This window comes from Perognathus longimembris, chromosome 1, assembly GCF_023159225.1.
Source record: "Perognathus longimembris pacificus isolate PPM17 chromosome 1, ASM2315922v1, whole genome shotgun sequence".
NCBI lineage: Eukaryota > Metazoa > Chordata > Mammalia > Rodentia > Heteromyidae > Perognathus > Perognathus longimembris.
In genome coordinates, this window is record NC_063161.1 from 100,232,178 (window position 1) to 100,252,398 (window position 20,221).

The following is a 20,221-nucleotide window of genomic DNA, read 5'->3' on the forward strand; positions in this document are numbered from 1 at the left end:
TTGCAGCACTATTTTAGGATGGAACTCACAAAGCTGAAAGAACTAGGAGCTTTGTATTTATCACTTAAGGGAAAACAAGGTCATACACAAATCTTCAAGAGATTTCTCTTTTGAAGACTATGCTGTAGTATATCTTTGAGGTAGAAATCTGAATGTAAATCACATTCTTCTCAGTGGTAATTACAGAAATTAGAGGTGTGGAACAACCAATCCTTCCGGAGTAGCATGCACTATGTCACGTGAGCCATTTCTTTGTAGCTCCTCTCACTTCCTGGTAGCAGGCAGAGCTCCTGGCAGACTGAAACACAGACTGCTTTGGAAACATGGAGCAGGCACATAGCTCCTATGGCTAGATGGCCTTGGTGAGGGATTGGAAATTGACAGATGTTAAATTGGCAGAATTCTCCAAGCCAGACTTTAAAGCTGAATGAATCCTGAACTCCTGAAAAATCACATACACACTTGTGTACAGGGCAGAAACCACTTTGGAGTCAAGGAGAAAATACTATTTCTGCAGGAGCTGCGAAACTGATTTCAATGAAATATATGGCTTGAAAGGGCAGTGATTTTTTTTTTTTTCAGAGCCAGGAAGTACAGCCTGGGGAATGTGCTGGACCTCTCTTTTCATGCTTCACCTTCAGCTTTAGTGTTGAAGTTTCCAATCACTTGGGTATAGGGGATAGGGAAAGAGTCCTGGTGACCACAGGAAGTAACATCCAGAGGAGATGACACAGAAGGCATCTTGTGTCTTATTCTGCAACGAGTCTCACCATCCTTCCACTCGGTTCCTTCAAGTATACCCTATGCTGTCACTAGAGTCATAGCATGGTGATAAGCAGTGTGCAATGGATGGCAGCAGTGTCAGCATTGGCTTCTAAGACTTCCTGGACTGATGCAGAAGGCAACCGCAAGAGAGATCATCATTCACTGCACTGGGAATGCCTTGAAATTGTGTATAGGTGGTTTAGGTAATATGCTGGAAGGAGTTGCCAATTCTATGTGGCTATAATTAGGGAGGAAGTGGGGTTGAGGATGTCTTTGCTTATGGCTCCTCATTAGAAAACCCATTCCCAATGGTACAGCATTTCTGCTAGACCAATGCTTCCATGGGTACCTATTAATTCAATTTCACTACCCACCAATTCTCTACTCCATCCAATCTTCAGGGCCCATAGCTTTGTCCTTTGTGTTCCCTGAAACTAATTCTTCAGTTTTCTCTACTGACCTGAATCTTACCTGTTGCAGTTCTGCTCAAGTCTTATCTCTTCCATAAAACCCTCTCTGATTACTCTAGCCTACAGAGGTCTCCCCATTGTGGGCTTATTGTTTGGAATTCCACCTGATGCTTGATTTTGTCCTGCTCTGGGACATCTTATCTTGTATACTGTTTGAATATCCCTTATCCAAAAATATTTGGCATCAGAAGTGCTTTGGATTTCAGGTTCTTAGTCTGAAATATTTTGTAGAACTCAAGTCTAAACATGAAATTCCTCTATGTATCATAAACATCTCATACATATAACCTGGAGATAATTACATAAATATATTTTAACACAGCTGTTTTGACTGCAGCCCATCGTGTGAGGTCTTGTGTGTAATTTTCTACTTGTGTTATGTAGTCGTTCAGCTGTTTTTATATTTTGGATTTCAGGTTCTCTGGTTAAGGATATCCAATATGTATTGCTATAAACCTCTTCTAGTACTAACTCAATCTATGCACTTTTCTATCTAACTAAAATTAAAGGCACTAAATCTATTATCTGATATTCCATGGGAAGATTGATAGAGTGTATGCTATATAGTCATCAGTTGGAATGCATTTGGGTATCTTGTCACAGTGGGGGGAGATTAAAGAAGAAATTTTTCATTCCTGTGACTAATAAAACCAATTTTTTCTTGCATAAGTTATCCATTAAACTCTTATCTGAGAGTTTACTATGCTCCCTACTTGGGGCCAGGGAAATGAGATGAACTGGGGAGGACAAAGGAAATGAGAAGACCAACCTGTGAGGCAATACATGAAACAAAGGTTCATAAGTTTCACATCTGTTAAGGTGATATACAGGAATGAAAGCCAATTCTGTCACAAGGGCAAGTAATGGCATCATTAGATAGGGGATGCTTGAGTTCTTTACAGGGAGTAATTTGTGGTTATGGTAGGGGTTGTTGGAAGAGTGAGTGAAAGTACCATAAAGCTGAGGCAGCCCAGGGCAACCACATACCTTGCTATTTCCAGACCCAAGTGCGAAACCCTCTACACAAGCCAAGCAATTGTATTATTTTCTCTTGATTTATCTGAGGATATTCCTTTTGTACATTCCAGACTGGATTCCTTTGTCCTTTTTGTATACTCAAATGTCTTTGTTCTACCCTTTTTACATGACTGGACTGATATTTTGACAGGAAATAAAGTTCTCTACTGAAAGTGATTTTCTGTCAGAATTCTGAAGGCGTTTCCCAATGATTTCTAATTGTCACAGTAGCTAGAGTCAGATGATTTGTCTGATTCTTTTTTGTGTGTGTTTGTTGTTTTTGAGAGTCTTGTTGTGTAGCCCAGGCTGGCCTCAAATTCACAATCTAGCTTCTATCTCTCTAGCTCTGGAATTATAATTCTTTTTTTGTCTCTAGCACCAATGATAAACTATTTTAAGTTGTATTAGTCACAAAACACAGATGATATAATTTAACTCTCCATCTTCTTGTTTTTCTTCTTGGTGGTGATTCTAGCATTTGAACTTAGCCTCATATTAACCACCCATTATTTTTCAGGATACAAATCATCAATATTAAGTGTATTCATATGGCTATAATATTCTTTTTCAATCTGTGGTTTTTAAGCACTTGGTTGGCCCTTGAAAATGGAGACATATGTTCTTACCTAATTTTGAAAATAATTTCCCTCCTTCCATTCTACTTTCTCTTTCTGGAACCTCTATTTGGTAGAACTTTAATCTTCAGAGCTGTCCTTTAATTATATGTCTTCTTGTATCCATTTCTTTTGTCATCTGTTCTACTGTAATTTAGTTTTGTAATTCTTATATGGAATTCTTTTATTTCTATTATCATATTTTAATTTTCTTCCTGTTAGTTCTTGCTTTGGTTAACATTTAAAAAATAACATCTCATGTTGGGTGCTGGTGGCTCACATCTATAATCCTAGCTACTCAGGAGGCTGAGATCTGAGGATTGAGGTTCAAAAGGAGCCCAGGCAGGAAAGTCCATGTGAATCTTATCTTCAGTAAACCACTAAAAAAAAAGCCAGAAATAGAGGTGTGGCTCAAGTGGTAGAGTGCTAGCCTTTAATAAAAGAAACTCAGGATTAGCACCTAAACTCTAAGTTCAAGCCCCAGGAACCCCAAGAAAAGCAGCATCTCCTTGTTTTATTGAAGGATATACCATATTTCTCCAGGAACCTTTAATTTTATTTTCTTGAAAATCCTTACTTTTCTTCAAATATCTTTAATCTTTCATATTTTAATCTACTTGTTTCTATGGGGTTCTCTTTCATTTTTGGTGGTTCTCCTTAAATTCTTGATTTTGTTCTCTGCTGAGAATGTATCAGTAGGAAGCTGAATGAATGATTCCTGTGCATCGATAGAGCTAGCTTGATTAGTAAGCAGCTCAATAAATTTCCTGAATTGCTAGTAGATGTCAATGAGCTTTTCCTCATGCCAGAATGTCAGAAGTCTGAACATCCAGTATGGGAAGAATGAGAATGGAAATTTTGCCTTGCCCTGTGTACTTTTTCCTAATTACTTTGTTTTGAACCCTTTATTTTGTTCCTTTCTGGATCTGATATGGTTATATCTGGGAACTTTCAGGTTCATACTCCCTGTAAACCACTCACTTTCCAGGTTATTTATTTGTTTGTTTGTTCATATTTATATGGATTCTCATTTGGTAACACAGGCTGGCCTCAAGTTTGCAATTCTGCACCCCAAATTTGGGGATTATAGGCCTGCACAGCCATGACCTTTTCAGAATTTGGCTTCATTATCAGTTTCTCCCCTTGTCAAGTTTTTTCTATTATGTTAAATAGGTTACCATTTATATGTTACTTTCTTCCAAAGTTTGTTGGAAATCTGTCATTTACTGTCGTATCTTTTTCCTATTTTCTTCATATTGTCTGGGCTGTCCTTTTATTTTCTATTATTTTGGAGACTTGTTTGTGTGTGAGTGTGTGTGTCTGTGGTTGATCTTGAACTTTTTGTTTATCTGCCTAATTTAACTTTACTCTTAAACTTTGGGAGCATTGGCAAATCTTTTTAAGCAATGATCCGAGTTGGATTTAACCACCCCCCCCCCAAAAAAAAAACACAAACAAAACAAAACAAAACAAAAAACCCAATCATGACTGTAACATAGAGGATAACAAAGCCTGAGGACAAAAAAGACCTTTAGGTTACTATTATAATGAGTGATTCAAGCAAGAAAAGACAGCATTCAGAACCAGGGAAGAACATTTAAGAGAAGAGAAAATGCAAGAAATTTTTTTTTTTTTTTTAAAGATAGAAACTACTAGACTGAGAAACTGGATAGCTGTAGTGAAGAGAGGGTGGGAGTAAAGGTGAGTAATGAGTTTCTGGCTCTGGCAAATAAAGGCATTAGAGTATTTCACCAAGAAAAGAAATTCAGGAAGAGAGGAAGATATCAGGGAAGAGATTAGAACTGATCCTGTCCAAATGGTTCACATGTATGTGGCACTGGGGGGGGGGGGGATGGATACTTTTAGAAATAATAAACGATTTGGGCTTTTCCCCAATCTACAGCAAAAAGAAACCATAAAGATGTATTCAACTCTTTGGAGTCACTTGCAAACTATCTTGTTGCTTCCTCCCTGACATAAACTCAGCTGACAAGGAAGGCTAACTTCTACTTCTCACACACAGTTTGTCCTTTCAAGAATAGCTGTTGGCAATTGTCAGCTCAACAACACTGGAAACAGGCTTCATCTTTCTCTGGATCATGATGGCCACCAGGAATGACAGGGGCTGTCCTGTGCCCAACCTGAGTTGAAATAATCCATCACAAATTGACACATGACAGAGCCACTTGGAAGTGACTATGTTCTTCAAAGTCTAAGACCTTTGCTTTCTCTCCTATCTTCTGGATGACATAATTTTCATCACACAGTCCTCTCTCTCTCTCTCTCTCTCTCTCTCTCTCTCTCTCTCTCTCTCTCTCGCTCACTTCTCTACATTGTCTGATTGGGATAATTATGTCAAAAATAATCTGCCATCCACGCTCATCCCACACCTTTTCTGAAGGAGGTGGAAACACAGACTCCTCTGTTGTTTTATTTTTTGCTCACACCAAACCTCGTTATTGAATTGATAGAGTTGGTGGAGAGTTTAACATTAACTGTGATGCCAGTTCTTTGCCCTGTTAATAGCCAAGTCAATAAAGAGCTCTGCTATATCTGTTAAACTAGTGAGGCAGGGGAAGAAAAGAATGGAAGGATGGCAGGTGAAGCCAGTTCTTCATCCCCTGAGTCTGTGTTGCCCAGGCAACTTGTCCTGCAAGTGTAAATGGCAGTGTTTTGCTTTCCAATGCATTTTTTTTCCCTCTACCCTGACTTATGGTGGTGACAGTCCCAAAAGACTGCCTCCTCTTCCTTGTGTTCTCAAAGAACAAATGTGTAGAATGAACTGGAGGCGATTGCAGACATAGCTTCCTCACTAATTTAATTTGCTGTCAATTTCTTTTTTTTTTTGCGAAAGAATTATATAGATTGGAAACACAATTGTGCATGTAAAAATTTTAGCACAAAGCAGCAAATGATTCCAATGCCTTGGAAAAGGAAAGAAATGGTTAAAAGATACATTTAAAAAATGGAGATGGGGAAGTGCTTCTGAAATGTGTATATCCAGCTGGATAATTCTAATGACTTCTAACTTCAGTGGTAACTGGGGAGATATTGCAACATGTAGAATTCTAGCAGGAATGAACATTTATCAGCCAATATGGGCTTGCAGTAGGTGTGTGTGTGTGTGTGTGTGTGTGTGTGTGTGTGTGTATGTTGTGTTGTGTTTGTGTGTGAATATGTGTGAACATGCGAGGGTCTTGAACTCAGGGCCTTAGGCTCTCCCTTGGCTTTTTTTTCTTTTTTTTCTTTTGCTGCCAGCTGGTACTCTACCACTTAAGGTACAGCTCCATTTTCAGCTTGTTGGTAGGTAATTGGAGATAAGAATATCATGGGTTCATCTGCCCTGAGCTGGCTTCCAACTGTGATCTTCAGATCTTCAAATCTCTCAGTCTCCTGAGTAGCTTCACCTATAGGCATGTACCCACCTACCATTCATAAGGTAGGTATAATGGACTATGATGAATTAAATTGGTAATTCTCTCCTAATGCATGCCTATATTCATACACGCTTTTAAAGTCCTGAACTGTCCTAATGGTTTTCTCAAAGTACTATTTTGTGGTGCATAAGAATCTGGCCTCTAGAATAAAGGGATTTGGGCTCAGAGAACTCTTCTGAAAAGTGGAGGTGATTAATCTACCAAGCAACCTGGTGTGGTATTTGGCACATTCTGGCTCTTACATTGGTATTATTTTAGGAGATTTGCCTGCAAAGACCAAGTCCTTTCCACTTCCTCAAGGATCCATCTCACTTCGGCTTCCTGTTTACTTGCGGAGTGCTATCCTTCCCTTGTTTCCTGTTGCTGGCCAGGCACAAAGCCTTGGGCTGTGGGCTGGTGGAGGCTTGTTTATTTGCCAGACTGTGATGAGGATTCCCTTAGAGGGCTGTGTCAGAAGCGCTAATGAGCCTCTGTTTAACTGTGACTGTGTGCTCCCTTGGCAATTGGGACAGAGAGAAACACCTTACACAACAATTAGCTTTTCACAGCCATTAGCAACTTGCAGTCATTAGCACCACAGAAACACAGCAAATACCACTTTGAGTCACAACAGGGTTTCTGAGCAGCCTCAGTGCCCAGCTAGTCAGGGGTCCAAGAATCTGAGATGCCCACAACTACCCACTCCAGTCAATAGATTTGGGGATGCAAAGTGCTCTGCATTTTCCAGATTCATCTTTGAAAATGGCTGCATCAAGCTCACTATTTGTTTCAGTGAAATGCAAATCAGCGGAAAGTTCAGAGAATGCAGTGCATAATAAAGCAATTTTCAATTCCCTCAAAGGCCAAGAAACCTAAACAAGGCAGGAAGGAGCAGGGTAAGTAATTGAAATTTGAGTTGAGTGAATCTCCACTGCAAATGGTTTAGCATCAAAGCCATTCACAACAGCATTGCTAAACACTAGAATCTTGTATATCTCCAAGGATAAAGATTGGTTAAAACCCATTTGGTGAATTACATTGTATACAGCCTTTAGAAACAATGTTAGTCTGTCCATACACTGGTGTCTTAAGCCTGTATTCTTAGCTACTCAAATGGGCCTGAGATCTGAGATCAGGGTTCAAAGCCAGCCCAGGAAAATCCCTGAGACATTTATCTCCAATTAACCATCAAAAGGTGTTGCTCAAGATGAAAGAGCACCAGCCTTAAGCACAATGCTAAGTAAGGGACAGTGCCCAGGCCCTGAGTTCAAGCCTAAGTAGGGACGAACACACACACACACACACAACACACACACACACACACACACACATACACGCTGTGTTGGAACTGAAGTAGATTACATTAAAATGTTGTAAAATATTATTAACAAGGAATACTAGTTTGATTATAAAAATGATATGCACCTTATGAAGTATTAGCAGTGATTGTTTCTGGGGCTAAGGTCACAGATACTTTTAAATTTTATTTATTTGCTCTTCTTGTTTTCCTTTTACATAAATATATACATACCCATAATTTTTTCAAGTAAAGAGATGGAATAAGCACAGGAAGGAAGGAAGCTCTTTCTGGCTCAGTGGGCTGAAAATAAGTGCAAAATTTTACAATTCTTTATTGAAGCATCATACCTATGAGCAAAAGGAATATGTCACAAGATCCCAGTATGGCAACTGTTCACTAAGTGCATAAACTGAGCTGTAGAATGAGGCTTAAGTACCATGATGGTTAGGCTTGTGGCTTCACAAACATGAGTCTGTGTGGTTTTCAGTTACAGTAGGCCAGGCCCAGAGGGGTCAGTGATGGAAGCCCATGTTTGAACTCTGAGTGGAAAGATGGTAAATCTTTACTTTTAGATTTAGATTTAGATATAGAACCTGAGTCACAGAGAGCAATCAAGACTTGAATTCCACAGCAATAAGTAAAGGAGCTGGGAACCATTCCCAACACTGACACAGTCACACTCTGGTATCCTGCCTATGCAAGGAGGAAAAAAATCGATATCTAGACCAACTAACAGGCTAGTACATCTCTAAATATTTAAATACAGGAGAGTAGATAAAGAGATGTAAAGGAAGGAGAGAAATCTCATATGTTAACAATGATATTTGTTAATAGTTCCAAGGAGCACTGTCTGTGCCCCAGGGTCAAGCCTGTGTACTAGTGTACACACACACACACAAACACAACATACAACACAAAATACACACTCACACACACACACAAAGCCATGTGGGAACTGAGGTAGATGACATTAAAAGATTGCAAGACATTATTATGTTCCTTTGATTATGTTAACAGAATTACTTGAAAACTTGTTTCTGGCAATTTCTACAAGAAGCAGAGTGGTGGGGAAAATCATAGCTCTGTTATCTTGGCACTTGTGTTTTGTGTAGAACTTGGAAGAGGCCTTGGGGCTGGTAGACCAATAATGGTTACCTTTAGTAGTCAGTTAGGTACAGAGAATGGAGTCTGATTTAGACTTTGTTTTTTCTGCTTCATAGAAAACCAAGGCACTACTTGGCATCCTCCCTTGCAAAAAAAGTAGTACCCAAATCTTCACCCAACTATCAAACTTACTTTCCCTTAGGAGTACTTGTTCTAGATGAACCGCACAGGGTGCAATCTGGGAAATTTATCTAGAGAATGTAGGATAACTGTTGAAAACCAAGGGCAATATCAGCAGAAAGTGACCTGGCCAAACAAAGTCAGATGAGGAACACCAAGTATGGCAGCTTTTCATGCACAACACTTTAGCAACGATATATGTCTAGAAATTTATAATTTTCTTTCTTTTGTTCTTTTCTGTCAGTTGTGGGGCTTGAACTCAGGGCCTGGACTCTGTCTCTGAGCTCTTTTGCTCAAGGTTAGTGCTCTACCACTCTAAGCCCTAGTGCCACTTCTGGTTTTCTGGTGGTTAATTGGAGATGAGAGTCTCATGGGCTTTCCTGCCCAGGCTGGCTTTAAACTGTGATCCTCAGATCTCAGCCTTCTGGGTGGCTAGGGTTATAGATGTGAGCCACTGGCACCCAGCAGAATTTGGTTTTCTTAATTAACTTTCATAATTAACTCAGTGGTAGCATTGTGCTGTGCTAAGAAGACTATATGAGATGTAAATTAAATGCTTCCATACAGACCCTGTGAGCCTTTCAAAGTCTAGGGCCCACGTGGTTGCTCATCTCTCTTTTCTGATGTAGTACCTGGTACATAGAGGATGCTTTAGAAATTTGTCCTAAAGGTATAAAATACATGTCCTAGGTTTTCTAGGGCAATATGAGAAACATTTCCCTGCTATATACACTCATTTGGGTCCAGAAATATTGATCTCCAGAGTTAGGTCTACAGGTTTTGTTTTTTGTTTTTGTTTTCTCCTCACCAAATAAAGAATTATGGAGAAGGAAAAAAATGGGAGCAGAGATAAAGTTTATTTGAAGTGTGTGTGTGTAAAGGGGGGAGGGTCTGAGAGTCCACCACTCAGGGTCCACCAAGAGTCCACCACTCAGAGACAATCTCAAGTAAAAAGATGAATTTATTGGGGAAGTTCTGGATGGACCAGATGGACTGGTCCCAGGTTTCAGGAAAACATATAACACAGAACAGGACAGTGGCACAGAGACTTACTTCCGGAGGATTCCAACAAACCAATTCAGCTCCAATAGACAGCTGAATTGGGGCGCCATGGGGACAACAGACACAAGGCTCAAACATGTGGCATGGCATAATGGCGCCTGAGCTGGCCTGCCCCTAAATAGGGTCAGGTCAGGGGGCTGGGTCACAGGAAGCTCGCAGTCCCAAGCACTTGACAGGTTCAGTAACCTATAGGCCATATGCCCGCCCCTGTCTCTTGGGATCCAGGAATTCCCATTACTTGGGGATGGGGCTTCCCTTCCTGTACAAATCCAGGCTTGCCGCCCACCAACAATTGCTGTGCAGATTTAGGGGGGTGGGGCACTATTGTTTATAGGGAGAGGGAATCTTCCCAGGCCTCTGAGCAGAGGGGGCTGGAGAGATAGTGGAGAAGGAGTCAGCTTCTGCCCTCTTTCACTGGACAGATCTCCATATTACAAGGGTAAGGTGCCAGGGGAAACTGAGGAAGTCTTCTTGGCTATTGGTGTGCTGGTATTGTTAGCATTTCCCTAGCCTCAGGTCCTCAGCTCCTCCCACTAGCCCCCGATCCACCCATACCTGATGAGCTACTCCTTCTCACTAACTAACTACTTCCCCTTTACCCACAGAGAGAGAAGATACCGCCTGGATAAGGTGCAGATGCCATGTAGCTCCCTCTCCCATGGGAACTATGGCCCCACTAATAAACCTCCTTATGAACCTTCTTCTCCTGTCTGTGATTATCTCCGCATGGTCCTCTGGGATGGCTGATACCTATGCTTTCATTGGTACAGAACCTGGGATAGGCTCCCTGGTGAATTTGCTCCCCAATTTCTGGGGGGTCCAAGCTGCCCCCGGGACCTATTCTGCTGTCCTAAGCCCACCCAGAGGACCACCAAGGTAACTTCTCCTGACCAAGCACTCTACTTCCATCTACCACGACAATCTACAAATTTTCCCTCACACCCAGGGTAAGTGTTCATCTAACCCGAGGGCTCAGATCCGATTTTCTGATTTACCTCAGGGCCACAGGGCCGTGGCTTCAGGGCCACACTAAAAATCTTGGTGCCAAGTTCCGAGCCCCACTCCAAATGACCGTTCGGTCCGAGACACAGCAACTGGGGTGAGGACCCCATTGCTGGTTGTCTCCTATATTTCAGCTGACCAGAGTAATACCGGGGACACTTGGTATTTAACTCCTCAGCTCTGCTAATCACTTACCATGGGAGGGGCACGATCTAAAAGCTGCTCAAGTTTGAGCCCAATCTTACAAATTTGGAATATTTTGCAGGACTTACTTAACTTCTATGAGTGTTTGGGCAGATGGAGTTCCCTCTCTCTCTCTTTCTGCCTCTCTCTAAACTCTGCCTGCCTGCCTGTGATGGGCTGGTACTAGCTTCCAAAGGTACCAATATTTGTTTAACATCTGCTTTGAAAGACACAAAGAAAGGTTTTCTGTTCTTGTTATTGATGTTCGTTAAGTTTGGAGATTCAGTTAAGTTCTGCTTGTTGTTGGCTAAATCCTGTTTTTGCTAACATTGACCACATGATGGACAATAGAATTGGTTTTAATAAGTGCCATCTTGGTTCCATCAGGTTTCAAAAACTCTTGGAGGTGGAGTCCCACCCACCCCCAGGTGATGGGCGTGCCAAATTCCTGGAGGCTGGGCAGGGATGTGGAGACTCAAGCTCTGGGTAACCCTGCCCCCACCCTGAACTCTGTAACTGTGGCCTTTCAACTCAAAAGTGCCTTTCAATTCAAATGCTGGAAGGTGAAGGTGTCTTGCTCTGAGCCTGCTGAGGCTCTGACCAGCTCCACCGTGCCATGTGTCTGTGTTCTGTTCATGTCCTGTCTCCCATCTCCTGGACCTTCTCTGGTCGTAGCATCCCACTTCAGCTCCCCATTGGAGCTGAACTGGTTTCTCAAAATGTGGCTTCTTCATTTCCTCACCAGATAATCTGTGAAAAGTTTTGTTTCCTAGGAAAAGTTTTTTTGTTTTCTAACTGACCACATGGTTCTAAAATATGGGCAAAACAATATCATTTTGCCACTGGAATTCCAGAAAACTTACATGGGCAATTAAAAAAAATTCTAAACACACCCCAAAGCTTGTGCACAACTGTCTGTATGTCTGTCTGTCTGTTGGTAAAACATATAAAAACTGGCATCATGGTTTCAAAATTACTTGCTTTTGACTACTATTTTAACTTACTTTAAGTCTTGTGTTAAACTTTCCTTTGCAGCCTGTGGGTGGAGTCACAGTGAACAGCCTGGAGGCAATCCTGACTCTTATTGCCAGACTCTAAGCCAAAAGAAAAAAAAAACAGGTTTTAAACCCAAACTGATCATGTTTTGGTACAAGCAAATGTGTCTAAGAAAAACTCCAAAAGGTTCAAATATGCAGCATGTGGTATAAGTACAATGATGTAAAACCAGTGTGTTATTCTTTATATCCATCTATGCTAAAAGTCAAGTGTACATCTGATCCTGACAATTCTTTGGTATAGACCAAGATTTTGCTTCTCTATTTTTCTCTCTGGTGCTCTCATAAACTCTTTAAGATCAAGGGACCAGAGTCATTTTGGAATGAGTGTGCAAATGTGGCTGCTAACCTCGATTTTCCTGACCCAGGATTGATATAGAATTCAGGTCAACATATGTGCTAGCAGCATGGACTGTGGACATGTGTGCTAGCTGTGTGGACTGTGGCGGTCCGTGGCTACAGGAAGCTGCCTCCACAGTCTGCTCCCAAACTGCCTGGTTTCACTGATTCCTTATTCTCTCTCTCTTTCATGGAAAACTGCTCAGGGAATCTAGGAGTCCTGTGAAGATTTTGACAGGCCCAGAGTGCTTCTGCCCTGGCTCTGCCCCACCCCCTCCCAAGGATAGAGTTGGGCTTATGGCAGGCCTATCATGACAGAGTTGCAACCGAGACTTACTCCAAAGTTAAAACATCTGAGTTATGTTTGGTGGCCACAAGGTTGCCTTGGGGTAGCATTGGTGTCTTCCCCCTCCATGTCTCAGAAACTGTCGTGGCTGCTGCAGAGAGCAGACTTGGTTGGCCTTTGGTCTGTGTGGATTTTGTGACTAGGAAGATGGTTAAAGGCCCAAGCCTTCTAAAATCTTTTTAAAGTTGTCACCCTGCTTAAACCAGTAGGGTACCAGCCTACAAAAGCCAGAGTACTCAGAGTAACCAGGGAATACTGGGAGATTTCAAATGTCTTTAGCCAGTCTTGTGTAGAAATTCACAGGCAACCTAGCAGGAGGTGTGACAATCTATCCAGGGGACTCTGAGAGATGCCACTACAGCCTTGCCCAGATCTTATCCATCTCTCCTGCCTGCCTCCATCACACATGACTAACAAAGCCTGCTGATTCGGGATGGAAGACACAGCCACTTTGGATCTGCTAAAGCTGAGACTTTTACATTGTCCTGACCCTTTGCCCTCTTGATTGTTATTCATTTGTGGTCTCTTCCACCTGCCAGTAAGGTTAAATGATATGATTTGATTTGATGGCACATGGATCTCATTCAGTCTGCTGTTCTCTAAGTGTTACAGCAGAACTCTGGCAAGTATTTGGTCAATTCTCAACAAGTTACAGGTAAGCTCTATTCCTATTGTTCTCCTGGTGCTTTAATTGGAAATAAAAAGGGCTTTTATGGCTAAGACTCCTTGGATTGCAGTTCGAAGCCAGCCCGGGCAGAGAAAAAAATATCCCTCTAAAACTCCATCTCCCAACTAAATAGCAAAGAGCCAGACTGGAAGCTTGGCTCAAAAGAACCAGCCAAATGCTGAAAGCAACACCGCGGCTCAAGTGGTTGAGCGCTAGCCTCGAACAGAAGTGCTCAGAGACAGTGCCCAGGCCTTGAGTTCAAACCCCGTGAATGCCAACTGGGACCAGCTATCAAGCAAAGAGCACCTAGACCTTCAGGACGAGGTCAATCCTGACAACGAGGAAACACAGAGAGGAGTAAGAGGAGATGAAGTCTCATCTTAAATGGAGTCAATTTAAACTTGCCCTTCCAAAATTAATCAGAGCCGGGAGATCAAGAGGAATAGTTGTTTACCCACCTAATGTCCGTACCTGTCCATTTTCCATCTGGACAGAAACTTGCATTCTTGCCCTTGTTACTTGATATATATATATACACATATATATATACATATATATACATATGCGCCTCTGACTGGTTACTCCCAACCAGTCCACTATCCCTAAACTCTTCCTTCCTGCCCCCAGTCCAGTTATTCCTCCTTCCTTGTAATGGGCCACAATTGGGTTTATGTTCCAAATGGAACTTTTCTGGCTTGTGCCCAGGGTGTGTTCTCCCTTCCATGTTGTTCATGTTAACTGGTCCTGTGAACTTGTCAGCCTTTTGCCTGACCCTTTCAAAAGTCTCTTTTAACAGGATAACATCCCTCACCCAGGATGCCACCTGGGAACTTGCAGTTCAAGGCCATCCTCTTACTATACTTCTATGCCCAGCACAGATCTGGACCCTAAAGACCCCAGTCCCAGTAACTCTTTGATGTGCCCAAGCTGCAGGAGTTAGCCAGAGGAAACCATGACCCCCATTGGCCCTGATAACCATTTCTTGTGGAAATGATGAGGACTTTTACCAACCAAACTGGATGGTACCAGGCCAAATGACAAATCAGGGACCCCTGACTACTTCGCCCCTTTACAGCAGGAAGTAGCTCCAGAAGAAACAACCTCCACCCATACTCCAGAGCCTGGTACCCCTCCTCTGTAATTAATAAACAACAAATGGGGGAATGTTAGCATTTCCCTAGCCTCAGGTTCTCAGCTCCTCCCACTAGCCCCCAGATCCACCCATACCTAATGAGCCACTCCTACTCACTACCTAACTACTTCCCCTTTACCCCCAGAGAGAAAAGATACCACATGGATAAGGTGCAGACGCCATGTAGCTCCCTCTCCCATGGGATCTATGGCCCCACTATAAACCTCCTTATGAACCTTCTTCTCCTATCTGTGATTATCTCCGCATGGTCCTCTGGGATGGCCGATACCTATGCTTTCAGGTATAAACTCCCAATCCAGACTCCCAATCTTTAATCTTTGTTGGCAAGTCCCAGCTACTCTGGCATCTGGTTGTCTAGCTCTCCCTTTCACCCTGTTTCAGAACAGGGGCACCTGTTCTGGGGGGTGGGTGTCTGCTCTAGGGTTCTCAGGGGTTTGGCTTTCCTCAGAGCCATTATCTTGGTTTTCCAGTGTAAGGTCCACCCTGGGAGGGCTCCAAGATGACCTCCCCTGTGTCCCCCCCCCCACTCCGTCTAAATTCTCTGCCCAGTACCCGCATTACCTAAGTAACTGGTATATCTGGAGGCAGGCACTTCCCCTCACCTGGTGACACCTGGCCGCTGCTGCTGGAGATGATGTGTCTTGCCTAGGGAGAAGGGGGCTGACCCACCGCCTGGTCAAGCCTTATCTATGGCAGGGACGGAGAAGTGTGGCCAGGTGAGAGGAGGTGGCTGCTTCCAGGTGTGTCAGTTACCCAGAATAATACAGGTACTGAGCAGAGACTTTAGACAGGCGGGGGCATCTGTTTGGAACCCTCCCGGGAAGGGGGGTAGAGGGAGAGGTGTGCACCTTCCATCCAGAGTCTTCAGGAAGAGGAAAGAGCATTGTCTCCATCAGGCATGTTCCATCTCTACTTTCTCAGGGCCTTTGGGAAGAGAAGAGGGAAGAAGCTCCCCTCAGTGTTCCAAGGAATCCCAGGAGGAAGAGGGGCCATTTTCTCCCCTGGGTCACCATTCTCCCTATCTGCATAGTCTTTCCCCCTCAGCAGTGTTCACTATACTAGTCATTATTCATTTATTTGTCTGTCAACAGACAGCACTGTGTGTTATTATCATGCACATTTTTCCACAGTCTTTTTCAGTCATTCACAGGATCAAACAGAAATGAACTCCCAGTAGGATGATCAAACATTTTATAGAACCAGAATGTCATCCTAATCATCATATCTTATTGCTTTCAGAAGGTTTTCTTACCTAAAAATTTTCCACTCATTTATTGAAGTCTTACTAAGTGTTGCATTTATGCTCAGTGCTAAGAATACAAAATCAACAAAAATAGAACCTACAGGTCAGCAAATAGATAAATAACAATACAAATTAGAGAATGTGTGTGTGTTCATGTGTGTGTGTGTGATATAAAATGCTTTTGATTACAAGTAACAGAAATGAAAGCATACTTCAAGTAATAAATTTTTTTCACCATCTTACAATTCATGGAAAGTTTAGAAGCACATTGTTCTATATAGTTTAGCAATTCAGTAATGTTGCTAGGACATTTTAATATTAAACAACATTAATAATATCACAAAGGATACTGCTGTATCTTTTGCCTTTTGGCATGTTGTCTTATGGTCACAAAATAGAGGTTTCAACTCTAAATACCATTTACTTACACAATTGTGTCACGGAGGAAGTACTTGCTGTTTCTCTTTGTAACAGGAAACAAAAATCTCCCAAGGCGAACTCACCAGTAGACTGTATGCCTCATCTTATGCATCAGAACTGGATTGCTTGCTTGGTCCCAGATCAATTTTGGCAAAAGGGAGTTGGGATTTCCGTGCTTGAAATAAGCCAATTAGCTTCATTCTCTCAGGCTGGAGGAAGGGTTCTATATTCCTTAAGCTTATTTCTATGCTTAAAAAAAAACTAGGGATCCTATATCCTAAAGAAGAAAAAGGAAAAGAGAAATTAACCAACAATGTTTGCCAAACAGTTAAGCTGAATTATGTGTTTCACTGTACCATCCTTTGTTTAACTGGAAGTCATGTCTACAGCTCTACCCTCCTTCCCTATAATAAAGCTTCTGGCCCAAGGCTTATAGAAAATTCAGCCTTTCCTGACTCTCCTGTGGCTTTGACCTCTTCAGTGCAGGGAGGAAAATAAGCTGTCACAGTCAGCTCTTGGCTCTAGCCTTGAGCAGTGATCGCCTTACATCACCACTATTCTAACAATTCATAAACTCAGCTTGTGGAACAGTGTGGGAGCTTAGAACTCTGGAAAGGATGGATGAGAGTCTGATCAACAAATGAGATTAGAAGTGACTTTCCTTTTCCAAGTCAAAGATTCACCTCAGGAATTTAAACTCAGCCTTTCCTGAATTAGAATGAGCCAAAGCATGTTTCCAGAAGGCCAGGACTGTCCAGCCACATGTGTAGCTAAATATTTGTTTCAGAATGCTTGTCAGAGAGAAAGGATGGTCTGAGTCTGGGGACCTCTGCAGAAGAAATGACTTTGGTTAACACGCACATCCATAGATACTACTTAAGAAAAAAATCAAGGCATGTCTGGCTACATACAATACTGATATACAGAATACTGCCATATATACTCACATGTCATATATGATTGATATTAAACCACAGAATATGCGGTTATATCATATAAAATACAATCACACAACAATGTAATAATAACCATAACTCAAAGTGGATTGATCATTAGTTAACAAGATGCAAAGCATTTTCTCTATGATTACGTGCAATCACGCTTACTGGGAAGTTCCATTACAATCTACAAGGCAGGTGCAAAAGCCACTTTAATAAACGCAAGATTAGAAATCTAGGACTGCAGGGTTGTTTGCCTCCAGGACCTTCCTCATCACCATTTGCTATCATGCCTCTTTCCTACTGTGTGTTAATGAATTTCATGACAACAAGTGCAAGTGGTGATTGTATGCAGGACACTAGAGAGAGGGTAAGTAAAACATAGCTCATCAGGAGCAAAAATTCCACAGTCTAGAGGAGTGCAAGGAATAGCATCAAGAAATTATTGTAAATGTTCAGTGAACAAAATATTGAAGTTTCTTTATTTTGCATAATTCTAGAGAATAAAGGATAGAAAAGGAAAATTTACATCAAGAGTTATTATAAGAGCAGATGACCTTCTTTCTCCACAATGGAATTCATGTAAATCTGTGCATATTTATCAAGGTTTTGTGATTCTCTCTGTGTTTGTCAGCAGTCATTCTCAGGTATAAAATAGTTCAACCATTTACTTGTTAGCTCAAGCACTGGCTTTATCCTCAGCTTCATTCACTCACCTTGTCATTCGTCAAGAGTTTATTTAGTGTCATTCACGTCCTGGATGCAAAGGAAGTATAATGGATATTTAGAATAAAGAAATCCTGTTTCTTGCCTTCAATGGAATTGAGCATGCTCATCAGGTAATTTCGCACTTGAGTTCTATCCACAGCTTTCCACTACTTCTGAATGGCTATCTGCTATAGACATACTTCCTTTAGCCTTCTGGCACGGTATTGTTATACTGTCCTGAGGTGCCATGTCCTACTGAGGAATAAAAATGCAGGTATAGAAGATGAGAAACTGTAGAACAAAGGACATTAGGTATGTCCGTTGTCTGTCTGCTTGGGGCAAACTCTAGTTCAGGAGTCCCTGGGAGGTCCTAATCACGTAGCTAGCCCAGCAGATTTGGGACTCAAGTCAGGATTTCTGATTCCAAATCCTGTAGCATTTAAAGGACTGGGTCTCCAATAGACCATCCCATGCATATGGGGTCCTGATCACTAACAATGCCCATGTTAACAACAGCTCCCCGTGAGGCCAGAAAACAATCTAAGCAGGTATCAATGTTTGAAGACATTTGATATCTGAAGCAGTAGCTTTTTTTTGGTGGGGGGTAGGGGGATCACTGGACAACATACATGAGAAAACACTTTAAGAAAGGAAGGATTTATTGTGCCTCATGGTTTCTTTCAGTCCATTGTAGTGGAAAGAGTATGGCAGAGCACAGAAGATCACAGCCAGGAAGCAGAGAGAATGCCCATGATAAATGCACTTCCTTCTTCACCTTTATGTCTACATGGGATGCACTAAAACTATGAGTCTATGGGATGGTACAACCTGCCATGGGGGTAGGTTGTCCCATATTTAGTAAATCATCTCTGGAAATATGTTCACAGACACACCCAGAACTGTGATTTACTCATCTTCTAGCTGCCTCTTATCCCAGTCAAGTTGACCATTAAGATTAATCACCACAAGCTGGCCACAAGTGGCTTACACTTGTAATCCTAGTTACTCAGGAGACTGAGATCTGAGGATCACAGTTTGAGTCAGCCTAGACAAGAAAGCCCATGAGACTGTTATCTCCAGTTAAGCACCAAAAAAGCTAGGAATAGATTTGTGGCTCAAGTTGTAGAGTGCTAACCTTGAGCAAAAAAAGCTCAATCTAAGGGATAACAACCAGGCCCCAAGTTCAAGCCTGGGACCAGCAAAAAAAAAAAAAGAAAAGAAAAGATAAAAAGAAATGATTAATCATCATAAGGGGGTAAAATTTCAATAATGCCCCAGAAAGATGTTTTTGAGTATCAAGTTAAGGGTGACAGAATGGGACTGGGATATACCTCATAACCACTACCACTGAAGGTTGGACCTTTGTTCCCAATGATTTCTAGGCCAAGGTTTCCTTCTTCACAAAATAAATCTTCCAGATGGGATGATGTCTCAGTTCCCATCAAGCTTGGACAATATAGGACTTGCTAAGTATTGTGCGTATTCTCTGCTTTTGTAGTTTTCTCTGAGAACCAGACTTCAGAGCTTTGGCACACCATGATGTAGGTTCAAGTGTTAGATTTCATTTTCATGGAAGCCATTTGCCAAACATAAAAATCCCTGGGCTTGCTGTTTTGTTTTGTTTGTTTTCTTTCTTTTTTTTTTTTTTTGAGTATAGAGATGGGGGTGACATGTAGAAGCAATTCTGTTGAAAGATACTTTGGGAGCCAGTTTAAGAAAGGGGAGCCAAATAAAAACAACCCTGAGATACCACCTCACTCCAGTTAGAATGGCCTGTACTCTGAACTCAGGCAACAACAAATGCTGGAGGGGATGCGGGGAAAGAGGAACTCTTCTCCACTGTTGGTGGGAGTGCAAATTAGTGCAACCACTTTGGAGAACAGTACGGAGGTTCCTCAAAAATCTCAACATAGACCTACCCTATGACCCAGCCATACCACTCCTAGGCATCTATCCTGAACAACAGGTCTCAGGATATCAAAAAGACATCTGCACATCCATGTTTATCACTGCACAATTCACAATAGCCAAAATATGGAACAACCCAGATGCCCCTCTACAGATGAATGGATCCAAAAAAATGTGGTACCTGTACACAATGGAATACTACATAGCGATTAGAAATGATAAAATATTGGTATTCACAGGGAAATGGTCAGAACTTGAACAAATAATGTTGAGCGAGACAAGCCTAGAACACAGAAAACAAAGGGGCAGGATCTCCTTGATATATGACTGT

At 41.9% G+C, this 20,221-nt stretch overlaps 1 protein-coding gene across 1 annotated transcript in view; it reads left to right on the forward strand.

The window, feature by feature from the left end:
* Positions 1 to 825: 825 nt before the first annotated feature.
* The window catches only part of Tpi1 (triosephosphate isomerase 1), a 32,371-nt gene continuing 12,975 nt past the window's right edge, over positions 826 to 20,221 (forward strand). The window contains 1 exon segment of the mRNA XM_048347432.1: positions 826 to 968. Coding sequence (XP_048203389.1) covers positions 826 to 968 — 143 coding nt within the window.